The sequence below is a fragment of the Polyergus mexicanus genome, unplaced genomic scaffold (genome assembly GCF_030449975.1).
Source record: "Polyergus mexicanus isolate NDT 795.1 unplaced genomic scaffold, iyPolMexi1.0 SCAF_22, whole genome shotgun sequence".
Classification (NCBI taxonomy): domain Eukaryota; kingdom Metazoa; phylum Arthropoda; class Insecta; order Hymenoptera; family Formicidae; genus Polyergus; species Polyergus mexicanus.
The window spans coordinates 2,258,287-2,276,601 of NW_027223342.1; the positions used below are offsets into that span (position 1 = coordinate 2,258,287).

Sequence of the window (18,315 nt, forward strand, 5' to 3'; positions counted from 1 at the left end):
AAATATGTAATAAACATATTTTATGCAATATATGAAAACTTATAGATACACAACACGGCTTCGTCATCACCGGTACCACCGCCACTCCCAGCACCTGCTCCACCGCCAATCACCAATCGAATCTCTCTGTTAACTAACAATCTTTACACGCGATAATATAGAAAATTTAATATTTTTTTATTCATGACACGTGATTCAACATCTAAAATAGCATATTCGCACAATTTTTCCTCGCCATATATCTAAAATCTAATTAAACCGTTACAAGTGTAATTTGCAGCTTTATTAAAAAAGAAATGCAGAGAAACAATGCCTTCCTAGTTCTCAAACGAATGAAACTAAAGCTAACAAATTTGACTTTTATTTCCCGCTTAAAAAGATCGTTCGTTTTCCATCACGGGGAGAACGCATCGGGAGGTTCGGTAACGTGACGGGCCCGCACACAGGACCATCTCGTCCTACGTTCGGGAGTGTTAGCTGAAGGGCAGGAGCGAAGCGGGGGCGGTGCAAGAAGTCTCTCTCCTTTGTCACGCTCACTTTCCAACTAATTTCCATGTTACGCGTTTACAAATCAGTGCGCTTGGCGTACAATCGTACATAATCCAAGAGATTATATCATATATATATATTATACATACATATATATATATATATGTATATACAAAACAATCGTAAACCGCTGAATCTGGGTGAAGAACATGCGATTACATTCATCTATCACGGTTGTGGGAATTCTTCTCTCTTTTCATTCATCTTCTTCTCTCTCCTCTCGCTCCTCGCGCGACACTATCGTGAAAGAAGATATTATCGAAGCTTCGATCCAATTTCGTTCTCGGTCCAGGAACCGATGCGGAATCAGCCGCTTCGCGTCTTTCGCTTCTTTGGAATCGATACTTGTGCGAGTAAACGCCTTTTCGCACAGCCTGGACGCGAGGCAAATCCTATGTATCCGCGCGAGTGAATCAACCGCGATAGATGAAAAAAAGCAAGAGGCGGCTTCGAAGAAGAGATCGCAGGATTCTATTTTTCATCACGGCGATACAGGCGATAGAGATTCTGAGAATCTGAGGGATCAAAGGTATACTCGATGATACTCGGTGCGATAGTCGCGATGGAAGGATTCCGAATGATCCTGTTTCGATGACGAACTCGCGCTCAGCATTCTCTTGCAAGCGATTGTTGCGAAATTGCCGGAAATGGAAAGGATACCGAAGCTCCTCGGAATTCTAGAAAGAGACAGACGCGTGCGCGTATCGGTGCCAATCACGTTCGGTAATAGCGAGGATTAACAAATCGATACAATTAGAATCGAAGTCTCAAAATATAAACAAAGCGAATGCGCTCGTCATTCTTTCGCTGCTTGTCGCGTTTCTCTCTCTCTCTCTCTCTCTCTTTCTCGGATTGAAGAGAAAATAGCAGCGCGGTCGTTGAACGATAGAATAATTATTCAACGGACTCTCTCTCTCTCTCTCTATTTTTTTTTCTCCGTTAAACCGCGGAATATATTAATGACAAAAATGTGGGGTATTTCTTTACTTAAGATGATAATTTGCCCGATAGGATTTCGAGAGCGAATTGCGCTACGGCTTTTTAATCGTGATCACGGGATAATTAGCCTCCAGCTATTCCCGGTGTCCTGCTTTGGAATCGAAGAAGCGACGACATTTGTCTTGCACAGCGTAAGTTTACAATCGGGCGCAGATCCTATGTAAAAAATGTTACATACATGTTTCTCCGCGCGCGAGAAAGATTTAAAGTGTCAAAGTATCTGTAAACGTGGTGGTATCTACTATTCGTAATTGTGTTCGCGCATTTGTGGGGAGTCGAAATCATCGAAAATCCGATCGATCGATCGGACATTCGAGCGCGACTCGTAATTTTTCATAACACAAGAAGAGACAACTTGTCAATTACGCGCGCTCCTCACTCTCGCGTTTCAGTATCTTCGCCAGCTGCATCCGTTTCTGCGCGACTGAGGGCGATCACGTTCGACCGATTACAGTTTCTCAATTTTTCACATCGAGCTTTCGATCCTGTCATTTTTAGATTATTTCCGAATATCGAGAGAAAATTAAAATAAAATTGAAAATTTTGTTTTCTTCTCAAAATTACTTCTATACAGGGGTCTTTGCTTCATCGAAAACTTTACAGCGAAAGTGCTACCTCTACAATTTAAATTTCTTTCATGCGTAATTCTAACATGAATAAAATTGCGCGGATAATACATATCCGTAATCTATCATGATTATTCAATATCATATACGATAATGTTATGAGCATTGCTTCTTCACATTCTTATACCCGTCTATAAAAATAGCGATATTGATTGAGACAACATGAAAGTAGATAATCCTTAATTGGTACGACGGAGAATATTGATATTTGATACACACAGTCAGTTTATTCTCAAAATAAGGAAAATAAAACAAAACTTGTAGATATTTATTTTTAAGACACAAATAAAGAAAATGAAAAATTATTCACATTTATAATAATGCGGTATTCTAATAGATAATGCCATACCAGTTAAGGAGTAGAGTACATTTTTTTTACAGACTTGTAATATATTCTTCGAGAGGGGAACCAGCCCCCGGTTTACATTTCCGTTTTAATTTCTTTAATTGAGAGGGATACAGGCGACAGAGGCCAGGCGATGATATGTATTTTTTTTTTTTTTTTTTTTTTTTTTTGTCATATGTCGATGATTCGAGACAGGTTTCGTGCGGCGAACGTGGTCGTCCTCGGCCGGGACCACGCCGGACTTTCTCCCTCCTTCTAAAGGATCGTATCTAAATATCGTACGTAATACAACTCCTGCCGTATACCTAAGTGCGAGAATCCACGTGTGCTGCGTGTACTATTAATAATTTAACAATCAAAAAATCGTCATCTGCGAGATTGAAAGCTGCGTTTCCTCCCCCCCTTACCCCTCCAACCTCTATTATTAGCACTGCGCTGCTGCATCCAGCGCTTCGTCGCAGAGAGTTAACTATGAATCGTGTGTATTTAGTAATCGTTACATCGAATGTATTCGATACAGCCTAAAATACTGAGCAAAGGACGAACAGATCAGCGATCGGTGATCCGTGAACGATCCTCGAAGCGCCATTCCCAAGTGAATCTATCTGACTCTCCTCTCTTTCTCTCTCTCTCTCTCTTTCTTATTTTCTCGTAGAAATTTACCGTAAAGTCGCGAGCCAACGTCGAGTTCCCCGAGGATCGATCGATCGATCGCTGTTTACCCCAGCCTTTTTTTTTTTTTTTTTTTTTAACCGGTTCGCGACACCAGTGACGGAAATTGAGAGATATCGTGGGAGGACAAGAAACGAAAAGAGAGGAAGAGAAACCAACGTTTATTACGCGTTTAAGAGCAATAGCGACTCGAAATGCTTTGTAAAAAATTTATAGGATATATATATATATATATACACACACACGCACAAACACATACATATACATATATGCTTTCTCCTCTCTGTATATGTGTGTATATATGTATAAGTATATATATTATATTATTGCGTAGGCATTCTGTCGTCGGTGTTATTTTCTTCATCTCCCCCCTCTCTCCGATCACGCTTGCGCTTCTTTCATTACTATATATATAATAGTGATAATAATAATAACGATAATAATCATAAGAGTACTAATAATAATAATAATAATTATGAGATAATATAATAACAATCATAATTATAAGGATCTTGATAATTGTCTAACGTCGCCTGTGCGACATATTCTGTCGCGTTATGTCTGTATAAAGGACATGGCTACTTTGTACGGCGGCTGGAAAAAAAAAAAAAATTGTTTCTTCGTGTTCCACCGATGTTTAACCAACTTAAATTACTATGCGATAATACCTTTCGGCACCGCGAGAAACTTGTCTTAAGTATCGTTACCTTAATACCGTCGTCTAACGTTGCCTATATAAGCAAGAATGAAAAAAAAGAGGTGCCCTAACGATCGTCTTAATTAATTAACCCGCCAGAAATCGCCGACTAATGCGCTCGAAAATTACCTTTCGCTCTTTCGCTCTTTCCAACGAACGGATATCGATGCGTTTCTCATCGCGATTTAACATTGAAATGTGCGCGAGAATGCGAATCGCGAAGGCTGCCGAAATATTTCGCGCGATAAAACAAATCAGCTCTAAAACGATCATTTTTCTCAACATACTTTTAATCATCGCGCACTTTCCTGCCATATTTCATCGTGGGAATATCTATGCGATATCTAACGGGTTAGATATTTCTTTTCCTTTTTTTTTTTTTTTTTTTTGCGACTGTTCAATCTCGCGCAAGACGAAACACTTGGTTCGCGATTTCGTCCTCCGTCAAAATCTCCGCGATTCCAACGTACTTTCAATGCATCTCTTTCGCCTTTAACGCGTGCCTATCTTATGATATACAGCGCGTACGAGTGCGTCAACGTGTAAATATATATAAATAATTATTTGCGATCCTGTGTGAGTAAAATAATTGGCGTCTAATTGGCGATACGGTGTATTATCTTTCGTTTGCTTCTCTTCTCGACGCGTAAAAAATCGATATGAAGAAACGAATATCGAATTGCTGTCGGGAATCCCGAAGAGACAAGCGCTCGTGTCGACCTGAAGTCGCCGAATGTTTCAAGAGCCTAAATCGTACGATGATTTTTAACAAGCGACCGTTTAATCCGAATTAGCAGAGCGAAACGAGACATGTGACGGCCGTTACATGTCGGTATAACGCGAGAGATACTCTTAATAAAATAAAAAAAAAGATACATTTACATTACGAAAATGTACATTTCACAGTCGATGCTCTCGCTGTTTCGAGTACAAAAACACATATGATGTTCACGCTTACAGGTCCGTTGATGTTCTAGAGCATATGTAACTGGAGGAAGCATAAAATATTTTAATATTTATTTTTTAAAAAAGATCAAATTTCTTCGATTTTTTTCTCAAACGTCTAATATTAATATCTTATCGTAATATATAATTGTTTCGAAACTTTTTGATTATATAATACTCTCGTAATTCTCATATTCGTGGAATATTATTATTACAAAAGTATCATCTTACATTCTTTACACATTTACATCATAATTTGAATAAAGAATTTAAAAAATTATGTCGATAGTGTACAGATAGTGTTTCTTATCTTTCAATCATCGCTATGTCATTCTTTTTAATTTTTCCAGCTTTAATGTAAACGAATTATGAAACAAATGGGAATTCCTACTTTCAACCCTCTACGCTTCCTTCAACGTTATACGCTCTAAGGTTAGGACCTGCAGGCGTCGCTTTACATTTACATTGCTCGGCTGTAGATGATTTGACTTCATGAGATAAGCGTAGCGTCGCGTTGACTACGTTGTCGATCGGATTAAAAACGAGATTTCCTCAAGAAAGGAATCAAACGGCCCCCGATCGCGCTTCTCTTCGTCGCGACTTTCGTTTCCCTCGGGACGAGGAGGCCGATCCTCACGACGACGTCGTAGCTCCCGGCTGATAAAAGATTTTTTTCCCCCCTTCTCCCGCACTTCTCCCTTAACTACCGTGATCCTGATCGAGCTCGTCCAGTGACTCGAGCCTGGCGATTGGCGCCTCGTTTATCGTAAACTCCCATGACACGTCGTCGCTGGTCTGCTTCGAAGACTCCTGCTGTCGCGAACCGCTCGCCTGCTGTCCTCTGCCACCGCCTTCCTGCTGTCTGCCCTCCGATCGACCCTGTTGCCCCGACATGGACTCGCCGGTGCCGTTGCCGCCGCGATGGTTCGGATCCTTGCGTGAGTCGCCGCTTCGAGGACGCTGGCTCGCGCCACCTCCACGTTCCTCCGACACCACGCAGCTCCAGGGATCCTCGCTCTCCGGCTCCGATCGTTTATTGAATGAGCTGTATCTATCGCAGGGCACGCTATCATCAATGCTATTGGTAGAGTCGTCCCGATCAGCGTCGAGCGCCGGTTACCAAACGCGGATGGAGAGAAAGTCGGCGTCCGCGTTTAGCGACCGACGCGCGGTAGCGCCTTTTCCAAGCCGGGAAACAAAGTTGCCAACAGTACGATACGATAAATAAAACGAGTTGAAACGAGTTCGGAAAAGGCGCCACCGCCAGCAGTCGAATTTTCCAGTTTATCATTCGGACCCGATATTTTGTGCAGTTCTTTGCTCCAAGTCGAGAAAAAAAACTTTGACGCGAGAAGCCCTTTATCAAGCTACCTACCCACTCCGGTATTCACCCCTTCTGAAGGCGGCGGGCTGACTGTGCCAAGCGTGGGTCTGCTGCTGCGTACTGATCGGTACGGCCAGATCGACCGGTTGGCTCTGCGACCTCGTGGGCCCGGTGCGGTTGTTGAGGGCCGTTTGTAATGCCGTCGCAAGTGCGGACGCCTCTGACGTAACGGTCAGCCGCGACGTGCCCGACGATGTGGAGGTCGGCTCCCTCGTGGGAGGTCTACTACAGAGGGAAATGGCGTTCTTGCATCAGCTGATCGACGCGCGGATGCACGCGCGAGAAGCAGTGGTATCAACGCAGAGTACTAATAGAACCGCTAAAGTAGTAGCTGAGCGAGATAAAAATACTTGAAGCGTACGTGGTTATATGTACAGTGGAATATTCGACACAGGCCTCTAATCTTCTAAGTTTGATTTCGAGCAGTGTCACGATGACCTTGGGATTATCGATCGCGTAAAGGGACTGACATCGACCATTTCTCTCGGCTACGATTGGTTGATACGAGCAATGAATGATTATGAGAATGTACGTAAAATATAGTTAAGAATGAAGGATGAGATCTATCATATCAAAAGACCGATTTCTTCAACTTCGACTTTAGTTTAATTAACTACGCGTAAACAGATGTAAGAAATAATTAAGCTAAAGTTAACCAACATTTTTGTTAACTACTGACTACCGACAGTTTTCGAAACGAAGAGAAATGCTTAGATATTGCAGAGATTATACGTCAGAGCGAGTATAGAAGAAAGAAAGAAAGAGAGAGAGAGAGAGAGAGAGAGAGAGAGAGAGAGAGAGAGAGAGAGAGAGAGAGAGAGAGAGAGACGTACGTGCTAAAACCAGAAAAATATTTTCTAATAAAAGAATACTTTTTTTTTATCAACTTAATGTTCCTTGCATTTCTAAGTATTTAATATTATGGTTAATATAAGTATCGAAGCGTGCAACACTAGAAATGTATCTACGGCAAGATACAATATTCTAAGATAAAGAATCGAAATCAATAATGATATACGTCGTCTTTAGGAGAAAATCTACATCTCTGCTTTACATAAAATTGTCGATGCCAGTCATTAACGTGATTCGATTGTTGATATTTAAAATTTTATATATATATATATATATATATATATATATATATATATATATATATATATATATATATTGTATAAACATGCTTGTAATCGAGAAGGGTAAATCTATTTTTCAACATTATGAATATGTTAATGTCGCTCGCTTGATTCGACTCTCGTGACACTGCTCGCACAAAGGGTTCAAAGAAGAATACGTGATAATGGTCACCTTCGGAACTTGTCCAACTTTTCCAAAATAAAAGACGCCGAAATCAAATGCAACTGATCCAGGGATTTCGAAAGAAGGCTTTCCAAGAATAATAAAATATCGATTACTTCTTGCGATTTCTTACATTTTAATTCATAGGAATCTACCGCACCGCGGAAACATCGTAAACCCTCTACCGTAATCCGAACGCGTTGCTGTCGCGCACGACTGTCTCTCTCTTCGATGCGTCGTGTTATCAACGCGCACGAGAGGAACGCGATCCGACGCGGATAATTAGAAGCGGAATTTAACGCGCGAGATTTCCAATTTTCGCTATTTACCTGAACAATCCGTGCGACGTGCTAGGCTGAATCTTCCCGTTTCCGTTGCTCGCCGGGACTGTTGGCGGTTGCGGTTCGCTCGCCGATCTCTGGACCAACGCCGGTGCCCGGCTACTCTGTCTCGCGCCAGCCCCCGGCATCATCTCGATGCTGGAGCTCTCCCTGGACGAGTTGAGTGTCTGCTGGAGCAAGCTCAGGATCAATCTGATGTCGCCGGCCATCGAGTGTTCCAGCGAGGACACCTGTCGCGACAGCAGATCGATCCTGGCGTTGATCTCCTCCACGGGCCGACCCGGGCCGCTCTGGAAGTCGCCTGAAAGAGCAAACGTATTCATCTCGCGACAATTCGATTGTCCAGGAGAATGCGTATACAACTCGCATCTCACATTTCACGATAATAGGATCGATGTGTAATGAATGTACGAGATGACGATGCGAAAAGGCGCGCGGAATTTTATTATCGTCGAGTGACGAGTGCATATAGTAATTGTCATGCGTGAATTACTGAGATTAAGAGAAATGAGCCCCTACCATGGGAATGAGGATGCTGCGGGGGCGATGGTGTGGTGTAGTGGCTCGATGTTGTCGAAGTGGGATGAACGACGTTTTGACCGAGGCTACTCTCGCCAGCGGCGGAACTCCGGCGCGCTGGTTTCGTCAACGGCGTAGTTACTAGATTTAAACGCCATCAATGAATATCGCAAGTATTTTGCGGGTTGAAAAAGAGAAAAAAAAGAGTATAAAAGAAGATATTCTTATCGCACATACATGCAAATATACTCGCGCGCGCTAAGGGACTTCTTTACTACGACGTGCATCGCGATCAAGGGATACAAGTGTATCGATGGTCATACGTTCTCTTCTGGATTCTGGCGAGCGAGCGGTGCAGTGGATCTCCGCAGGTCGGGGACGATTTAAATCGTGCAGGATCGAGCCAATCTACTTCGATACTTGAAATACCCGAAATATACTTACTTTGCTTGGCGAGATAATCGTGGCTGGTAAGCGGCTGCAGGTGAATCTTGTGCTGACGTAGATCCGGTATGCTGCGCTTGAGATGGGTTAGCATGCCTGAACAACCAGGTTTCAAGGTGTTATCGAACTTGGGATTCAAACAAAAAGCATGATACGCGGAGAGCTTAAAGAAGGGAAAGGGAAAATAAAAAAAGAAAAAAAGAAAAAAAGAGCTCGATAACAGGGAAATTCATATAACGTTAATAAAATAGACCGATAAATAGACCGAAAGAATCGATAACATTATGTAAGCTACATCGAGTCGGAGGCAAAATATATATTTTTAAAAACTTACAAAAAAAAAAAAAAAATACGCTTTAATATCGTTACAAATTACAATTACAAATTATAAGCGAATCTGAATAGTCGATTCTAACATAAGATCCATATTTATGGTCCCCATTTGATCCTCTATCTTTATTCAGCGCAATGTTAGGCAAATAAAATCTAAAATCAGGCAAATTTGGCACTGACAATGAGATTTACAAATACATGTGAAACGTCAATGCGAGCGTGAGTTGCCTGCAATCAATTTTTACAAGGGATCCTGCTATTTATTAGTTAAAAAGAGAATATCGAAAAAATCCAAAATCTTGATCAATGTTAAAAGAAGATATCCTGCTTTATGGAGGTTCTATATCGTGCAAAGAACAACATTCCTCAAACAGGATATTAGGAACAAACATGAAAAAGGGAGAGAAAAAGATTGTAATATCATTTCCCCGAAATGAGGAAATCCATCGAAAGAAATAATCGCTCTCACCAGTTATCGAGTTTAAGGTCGAACTCCTCTGCTTGGGCTCGTCGAATTCCAGATTCAACGGCGTTACATCCTGACCGGCTTTGTCCGTGCTAAACTCTAAGATACCATGGCCGCTGCCTTTATCACTGCAACAGATAAAAATAAAATTAAGGATATAGTACAGCGAACACTGCACTTTCATCTTTCTTTAATTTTCAAATAATTTTGTTTGTTATTATTTTTCATCCTGTTTATATCATTCTTTGAATGTAAATTTTGTTATTAATAATAGATCGAAAAATAAATATGAATGAAAAAGATGAGACGATCTTACTAGTCATCTTGATCATCTTGCAACGAGTCTTGTCGACCTGTCGGAATAAGATTTGTGCCAGGACCGCCGGGTCCTCGACGATATCTTGGTGGACGGAAAGCGAATCTTCTGGCGTCGATATCGACGTCGGTAGGAGTGCTGATAGGAAACCTTGCTGATATTGGATCGACACCAGCCTGCTCCTCCTGAGACGAAACAATCGATATCACTCGCGAATTAGAGTGTTGTAATATTATATCAGTTTGGCGCGAATATAGATTATTAAGCTAATTTAAATAATAATAAAATGAAGCGAAATAAAAGCGATTTCGAGATTATAAAATATATATACATAAATTTATCTTTATAAATTTCATGATAAGCTAGTAATGAAATTTTTGAGGCAATAGAGAAAAAGAGAGCAAATTATATTAATAATATAAGAATTGGAAGAAGTACTTACGTCTCGCATATTGAAAGTAATCTCAAGATTTTGGCTAAAGTGGTTGGAGAACTCTGGATAAAGCGCCAGAACATCAAGCAGATCGTCCCGGTGGATTTTATGAAGATCGCAATAAGTAAGGGCGCGAACGTTACAGGACGATTTTCCTACCGTCGGATAAATGCACGGATTCTCGCCGAATATATCGTCCTTGCCCAGAATGGCCATCACGATGTCGTCCTTCAGTATCTCGATACTCCCGCGGGATATAAAATACAGGGAGGTCAATACGTCCCCCCGATGAACTAAAGTGTCACCCGGCGGCGCATGCGTCGTCTTAAACTTTAAGGATAATGCCCTGTTTTGTAAAAAACAAAAAAAAAACAAAGAAAAAACACCGAGATTTTCATTAATTATAAAAATCACATATTATTAAAACCGTGATAAAATTTTATTTTTCTATGATTTTGCAAATACATCGGCAATAATTACCTTAAACAACCTGGACTAGCCCCCTCGAAGGCTCGGCAATTGTTTAAAAGATTCCTATTGAGATGAAGACAGATGTCAGCCTGAAGGCACTCGGGGAATCCTTTCAGAACACTATTCATGTCAATGCCGTTCGTATAGGTCCACGCGTGTTGAAAGTATTCCTCCAATCGCTGACGAAGGGGATTCGGAATCTGATGGAACCTTATGAATTCCCTAACTCGGAGCATCTGCGTGTGATACCGAGCTGTGCCGCTGTACAATCTCTGAATGATCGCCGATACATTACCGAAGATGCTAGCGTACATCAGAGCTGAAATCATCGTAGCATAAGATAAACATAAAGTAAACCGTCAACCGTTCAGCGGTTCCACAAATCAAATTTAGGAAAAAATGTTATTAAAAGAATTTAAAGAATGTTTTCGGCAAAACACTTATTTTATTTATTTTCATTACTGTTTAGTTTTTATTTAATTATTAATTATATCTTTTTATCTTTAATAATGCACAGATTAATATATTATCTATCGACTCACATCCGATCAACATGACGACTATTGTAAAGATCTTCTCGGCATCGGTATTGGGCGCCACGTTTCCAAAGCCTACGGACGTAAGACTACTGAAGGTAAAATACAGCGCCGTGATGTAGCGACTCTGGAAAAAAGTTACATTGGTTACAGCAAACATTGATACATTGTTGAACAAAAGAGATCACGCGATCTCAAATAGAGCGGATTACTTACTTTTATACTCGGTCCACCGGTGTTATTGTGAAAGTAAAACTGATGCGTGTCGTTGGCTAAAATATCCAACCAACCAACCTTACTCTTCAGGGTTGGTCTCTCGGCGTTTCCTATGGCGTACCTTTAAAAAGCGCGAAATATCGAGATAATATAACGAGCTCGGGAGATTCCGAAGAATATTACAAGGATATCCCTTCGAGTCCATATATTTTCCAATCGATTAAATGAATGGATCGCAATAAAGGAGAAGTTCTCATAAAAAAATTTTTCCCAAGGGAGAATCGACTTCAAATTGGTCATAAAGTCATAGCTGAAGAGACGTATCGGTACTAGATGTAATTAAAGTTATAAGATAAAAAAGCATAAATTTCGAGGGTACACGATTACTCACCATATGCACGCCATCCAATGAGCAATGAGGGCGAAGGTGGCCATTAAGAGCAACAAAACCGCAGCACCATACTCGCTGTATCTATCGATCTTTCTGGCTACCCTGACGAGGCGCAGCAGACGGGCCGTCTTCAAGAGTCCGATCAGCGTCGTCGTCTGAAAATAATTTGTCATTTTTCTCATCTCTCGTGCGCCCCCACCCCCAATCATCTCCTTTCGATTCTCGTCCAGTCCGCACTTTCGAGACATAGAAATCGGCCCTTACTGAACGCCGTTCGTTACCATTTATATTTGCCCGATGTCTTCGTTATCGAAATATGATAACGCACAACCTGTCTTGCTTGAAAAACTGCTCGTGCGAGGATGAATCGTGCCCTTGCAGCAAAATGTGCTTACGTGTAAAGGGCATATATATGCAAAACGAATGAGAGACTTGACTTTAAAAATTTCTTAATTTTTAGGATAATTATATAGAGACTCTATATAATTCTTTCGCAAAATCGTAAAGAACACAGATATCTTGACAGGTTGAGTCTATCATTTCCATTACACGTGCCCCGCACAAACAGGTATTTATCAGTTCATATGACGTTCGCGTGAAGGCCATTTCCATGTTGGAAGTGTCACTCCTGCCGGAAGTCGTCACTTCGGTTGCACATCAATCGCTGAAACGGAGAATTTCGCCTCGTCCAATTTAGTCGCGAATCGACATTTAAAGCCTGAGATAACTTTCAATATTAATTCATGCCGTTATTAAAGCGTCGCATCTGCCTCTTGAGACGACTGAAGTGACGACTTTCCTCCTGTTGTAAGTAAGCTCGACTTGCATCGATTCAAGAGAGAAAGAGAAAAAGAAAAGATAGAATAATAGCTTTCTTTCTAAATTTATATAGAGTTTCGAGAAGAATAGAAATTTATCGGGGCTTCCCCGATAAGATACATCAAATTACGATCGCTATTGATGTATCTAATTCGAATAAAGTATAAAGTAATTGCAAAATGGCTGGCAAGCAATCGCCGAAATAAAAAAAGAAAAGCTACTCATCGAAATTAATTTTAGGTGATTTAGGACAAAAAGAAACGGAGATTCTGTCATGCTTCCTGTTCCTTCTTACCTGCTGAAAATTCGGGGAAGCTCTCCGTTTAAGAAAAATCATTTTCAAACATCGAAACAGTAACAATAAGTACAAATGTACATCGATTTGAACGCTTTCGCACTGAAAGTGATCGAGCTCGATACTTTTATGACTATCATGCAAAATCCATCGTGTTTCAATCGAAGCGATTACAATTAATTTTTTGATTGATATTATATATTTCACGCTTGAAGCTCTCAGCTTGTTATAAATATATTCGAGACGACATAAAAGTATCGTTTTTCGAACATGGATTTTTCCAACACACTCGTTGCACGTTAGAGAAAAAGCGCGTAAGCGACAGAAAATACGCGAATCACTTATGTACAAAAGTTTTTAGGCGATTGAAAGCGCAAAAATATATGAAAAAAGAATTATAAAAGATTATAAAAATTGATGAAATGTAAATTTCGAGATGAGAAACAATCGATTTATGGAGCAAAGTTTTATCATTTTCGTAAAAAAATAATATCTCACCGCGAAACGCGATGCTATTATTTGCTTGCCCTTTCAATCGCCACGGATATGAAACGTAAACCTCTGTTAAGCGTAGAAAAATGAAAACACACACATCCACACACACACACACACACACAAGTTAAATCAAATAAAATTCACCCATCAGAAAGTTTTTTTCAATCGAATACGATCACCATCTTATACAGCTTGCAACGAAAAGGTCTAATAAAAGAATACATAAAGAAGCTCCATAACAAAATGATAGAACCAACATAGTATTGGAAGAAAATTGAGAGAAGAAACAGCTGAAGCGTAATTGTTGATGAAATCACGATGAGGTATTTTCGATCGGAGAGTGTTTTCATCGTGTCATTGTTGATTAACATGGCGCGTTTATTCGTGTACGTGTTCGTAGCTGATTGTGCATATGTTGCGATCAATTCATGTCCTGTAGAAATTCCTGGAATTTCTTTCCTTCCAGAATGATTCGACATTTCGTCCGGTTATCTATCCATTAAAACGTAATAAATCTTTGATTAAATCACGATCAATTTAGAAGAAGTATCATTATATCGGATTAAGATTGATGAATTCACGAAAGCGTGTGAGCTCAGATGCTGGTTTGTGTGTGTAGATCCGATAAATGCGTAATCTTGCAAAATACGACCAAGGCAATCGGTAACAAAGCGTTGCTCGTCCTGCAATCCCAAAGAGAACACAAGACTCGAGCGAGTAAAGCAACCCCAAAATTGATTTATTTATTAGAAACAAAATTCTCGACAAGCTGGTTGCAACAAGGATAGACAAAACAACGTAGACAAAAAGGAAACTCATCGCAAAATACTCGGAAAATTGTGAGAAAAGCGATCGTATACGCGATCATATCGACGTTCGATATCTGGTAAAAAAGTTTCTAATTAAATGATAACGGCTATAACTATTAGTCTCTCGCCAGATATTGAATGGCGCCAATCATTTCTGTTACGCAATAAATCCGACGTCAATTTTCGATAGAAATTTCAATCTTTCCGTTCCGTAAATGAACAAATTCAAAGTCGAAAAATTAAACGCGCGCATACGCTACATTTCAATGTTATTTGCATAAGTGAATATTAATTAATATTTTTTATTTCAATATTATGTAAATTTTAGAAATTTGCATAGCGCCCACATACATATTTAATCATTAATGTTCCAACTCTAATAATTATTCCTTCAACGCACGAACTTGATGAGATTGCGTAGCGATGCAATACGCTTATCAACTCTGTGCAACTCTGTGCAATCCAAATCTCGCACAAACGGACTGATTGAAAGCGTACTGTTAACGATTTCGTATAGTAATCTTAAAAAAAAGAGGGGAAAAAAAAACATGCACATTCTTCCTAGATAGCTTTTGTATATCGTAAAAAGAATAGAGTCGATTAAAATTTCTTCTTTCTCGTATAAAATTTTGATATATTTCAAAAATATATATAGTTTCAAAATATATCAAAATATTATATAAGAAAAAAGTATGGAAAATTGGAAAACCAGAGCGGAGGCAAAGATTTGCCATCAAACTCCATTCGATATTTCTCGGCATAAAATGGGATTGCGGTAATCAAGTGAGGCGTTTATATACGTATCGCGTGAGGACTTTTGATTGCCGTGGTCGAAGGAGGACGGTCTATATTGCGAGAAAAACTGTGCTAATTGTAAGAATATGTGAGATGTGTAACACATGTGTTTAAGCGGTTTTGTACATGAGAGAAAGAGAGATAGAGAAAGAGAGAGAAAGAGAGAGAGAGAGATAAAGAGATAAAAAGAGGAAAAGTAGTTAGTAAGAAAAAAACTCGTGATTGCGGTGGTGATTTTAATCGTTTGATGTGAAAACGGTGTAGATTGTAATCCGCATTAAGTAATAACGAAAAGAGACACGTCAGTGAGAAAGAATCTCTTGTGTATATATGTGTCAACTAACCTCGTCCTTGTCCAAGCCGAGCTACGAAAACGTTAAACTGAGGTTAAAATTTGATCTCTTCATATGAAATGTGGATAATTTATAATTTATATAATTTTTCAATCTTGTTAATAATATTGTTCGATCGCACGCTTAAAGTTAGGAATGTCGCAAGAATCATAGACACGTTTCGCTTTAAAGAAATTGCCGAGACGGATGACTTTATTAATTGATCTCATTAATCGTAAACTTGATCGGATAGCAAGTGACATTCTTGCCACTTTCAGGAGCGCGATAAATTAAATTAATCACGGGGGAGGAATTATTTATGTTCACCACACTTTTCTTTCGCGCATATCGACCTCTTTCATTTAGCCACCGTTCACAAATTGAGGGAGAGACAAATAAAGATCAACTCATGAGAGAAAATTCAAAGAAAGAATCGTTTAAACGAAAAACGAATAAAAAAAAAACCACACGATTGAAAAAAAAAAAAGGTAGAAGAGAATCTTGACGAAGATCTGATATGTATATAGTCTAATACTTTGACAATCAGAGCAGAAATTTTCACAGCGACAGACTATATTTACTTACATATTTATTAACAGTGTATGCAAACAAACATACGTGTGCGTACAGGTACGAGCGAGACAAAGGGATTGATTCGCTTATGCTGAGTTACACATGTCGTTTTTCGACTTATACACAATTGACGTTAAATGTCGCGTTGTTACTTCGTTCATATCATCATTATCACGCATCTGGACGTTGATTTTCGACGCACGTGTAGCACACGTTCAACTTTGTGTAGAATCGTCCCGGGCAGACCGAGAAGACGAATTTGAACGTTTCTCGTCCGTCCGTACGAATACATTGTGTGCACATTAACACGACGACTCGACTAATTCTCGATAAAGGTAAACGAAATCATTCAACACCGAGAGAAATGATCGAAAATAGGAAGAAACGAACTAAGCATCAGTTCGGTCAAAGTCACATCTATGGGCATGTAACTTGGGCTCGGCATGTCATCCTAATCATATTTACCAACTAACACCGACATTCTCTCTCTAGAAAACTCGTCCGGCGATCTGGCGTCCGCGAGTGTCACTTATAAACGAATCACGAAATTGCTTTCGTTGTCGGAAAATTTTCCGTTCGTCTAAATTAAAGAGTAGGCGCGATTAACGCGCGAACGTAAAATGCCAAATGAATTTTTATAATCTCTCTATGAGAAAGAATTCTCGCTCGCGCTCGCCAACGACGCAGCTGCAAATTGGCATAAGAGATACGTGAATCCCGTAAACACCAGATCCGGTTTGGGAAAGAGATAATCTAGGGAATGCAAAGCGTGCGACGAAACTTACCTCGTCAGTATCCGAGCCGACGAGTAGGAGATCGAAGGGAATGGCGGCCACCAGGTCGATGATGAACCAACCCTTCAGGTAATGGACGGCTATCTTTCCAGGATGGGACACCACTTCATCGTTGCTGTTGACGAACGTCGTGCGAAAATTTATAATGATGTCCACGATGAAGGTGACGTCGACTGGAAGAAAAATAAAAACATATTTTATGTATATATTTTGCAAAGAAAAATCGATAATTCTTTGATATTTTTATATCGCGAATTCAATCTATCAAATTTTTTATATGCCAAGAATATACTGTGTTACGTGAATTTTCATTTCGTTTCTTCATCCCGATAATATCGAATCTATAATAACAAATTCAAAAATTTCCATAAAGCTAAAATTCATCGCGCGGAATAATGGAAGATAGTATCTCTAGAAATGTTGCTATGGACATTTCTCCGATTTCTTTCTCGTTCGTTCTATTTTCACCCTATTGTCTCTTTATCCACTCTATTGTCTCAGACAGTCGTGACGTGCTATCCGCGTTCCAGCTACGTTATATGAAACATTACACAATTCTCTCTCTCTCTCTCTCTCTCTCTCTCTCTGTGTGTGTTCGAACGTCGATATCAAATTTAAAACTTTATTCTAAGATCCGATATTACTTCTCAATGTCAGAAGAACCTTAATCTTACTTTAAATCAGCCTCTTTGTTTTTTTTTTCTATAGAAATATAAGAATAATAAAAGTTGAATTATAGTAATTATTGAACCATTAAAATTAACATACTCATGTAAAAAAAAAAAAAAAAAAAAAAAAAAAAATCGTTCCTGTCATTCCTTTATTTGAATTTGCAATATTAATTGTTATGTCTAAAAATATTATTTATATTTATATATAATATAATAATTTAATTATTGATATTTTTGAAAATATCACTTTAGATATACAATCTCATTTCATTTAAAAATAAAACAAAATAAAAAAAAAACCGTAAATTTCAATAATGACTTACCTATAAAGTCTATGATGACGATGGGATCGTCGCTGTACTTTTTGTTCTTCCTGCTGTTATAATCCGGATCTGACAGAACGAAAGCGGCGACGTACGGCGTAAATATGGCGGTGTACATCACGAGCAGCAATATAATCCAATCCCAGACTGCCTTGAACGGCGAATAGTGTAATATGGTCCACTTGTGGATTCTGGGGGATTGTAATTTGTACTCTGGGAGGACGTCTGCTCCGAGGGACAGAACCTATGACAGATCATATGGAAATTTTGAAAAAATATTCCCCTTTTATTACACTCTTTTTTACATCTTCTCTCTTTAAAAGGTAAAAAAAAAAAAAAAAAAAAAAAATCCGTTATACGGAATAAAATGTTTCACAACTGGTGAGAGAAGAGATTGCTTTATATATATATTATACAGAGTGTCCCCAA

General features: G+C 39.4%; 1 protein-coding gene across 14 annotated transcripts in view; it reads right to left on the minus strand.

Annotated features, from left to right (window-relative positions):
- Window positions 1–268: 268 nt before the first annotated feature.
- Sei (seizure) overlaps window positions 269–18,315 on the minus strand; it is a 97,371-nt gene continuing 79,324 nt past the window's right edge. For 5 of the 14 annotated variants that reach the window (XM_070312277.1, XM_070312274.1, XM_070312271.1 and 2 more), the window contains 15 exons: window positions 17,887–18,130; window positions 16,884–17,065; window positions 15,538–15,558; window positions 11,981–12,135; window positions 11,590–11,710; window positions 11,380–11,500; window positions 10,847–11,156; window positions 10,376–10,712; window positions 9,934–10,118; window positions 9,621–9,745; window positions 8,819–8,914; window positions 8,375–8,515; window positions 7,844–8,156; window positions 6,210–6,443; window positions 269–5,900 (listed from right to left, as the gene is read on the minus strand). In XM_070312277.1, the coding sequence (XP_070168378.1) occupies window positions 5,534–5,900; window positions 6,210–6,443; window positions 7,844–8,156; window positions 8,375–8,515; window positions 8,819–8,914; window positions 9,621–9,745; window positions 9,934–10,118; window positions 10,376–10,712; window positions 10,847–11,156; window positions 11,380–11,500; window positions 11,590–11,710; window positions 11,981–12,135; window positions 15,538–15,558; window positions 16,884–17,065; window positions 17,887–18,130 (2,952 nt within the window). In that variant the 3' untranslated portion in view covers window positions 269–5,533. Of the gene's footprint in view, window positions 5,901–6,209; window positions 6,444–7,413; window positions 7,602–7,843; window positions 8,157–8,374; window positions 8,516–8,818; window positions 8,915–9,620; window positions 9,746–9,933; window positions 10,119–10,375; window positions 10,713–10,846; window positions 11,157–11,379; window positions 11,501–11,589; window positions 11,711–11,980; window positions 12,136–15,537; window positions 15,559–16,883; window positions 17,066–17,886; window positions 18,131–18,315 lie in introns of those variants that run through there. The other 9 variants (XM_070312273.1, XM_070312283.1, XM_070312272.1 and 6 more) reach the window with 8 other exon arrangements.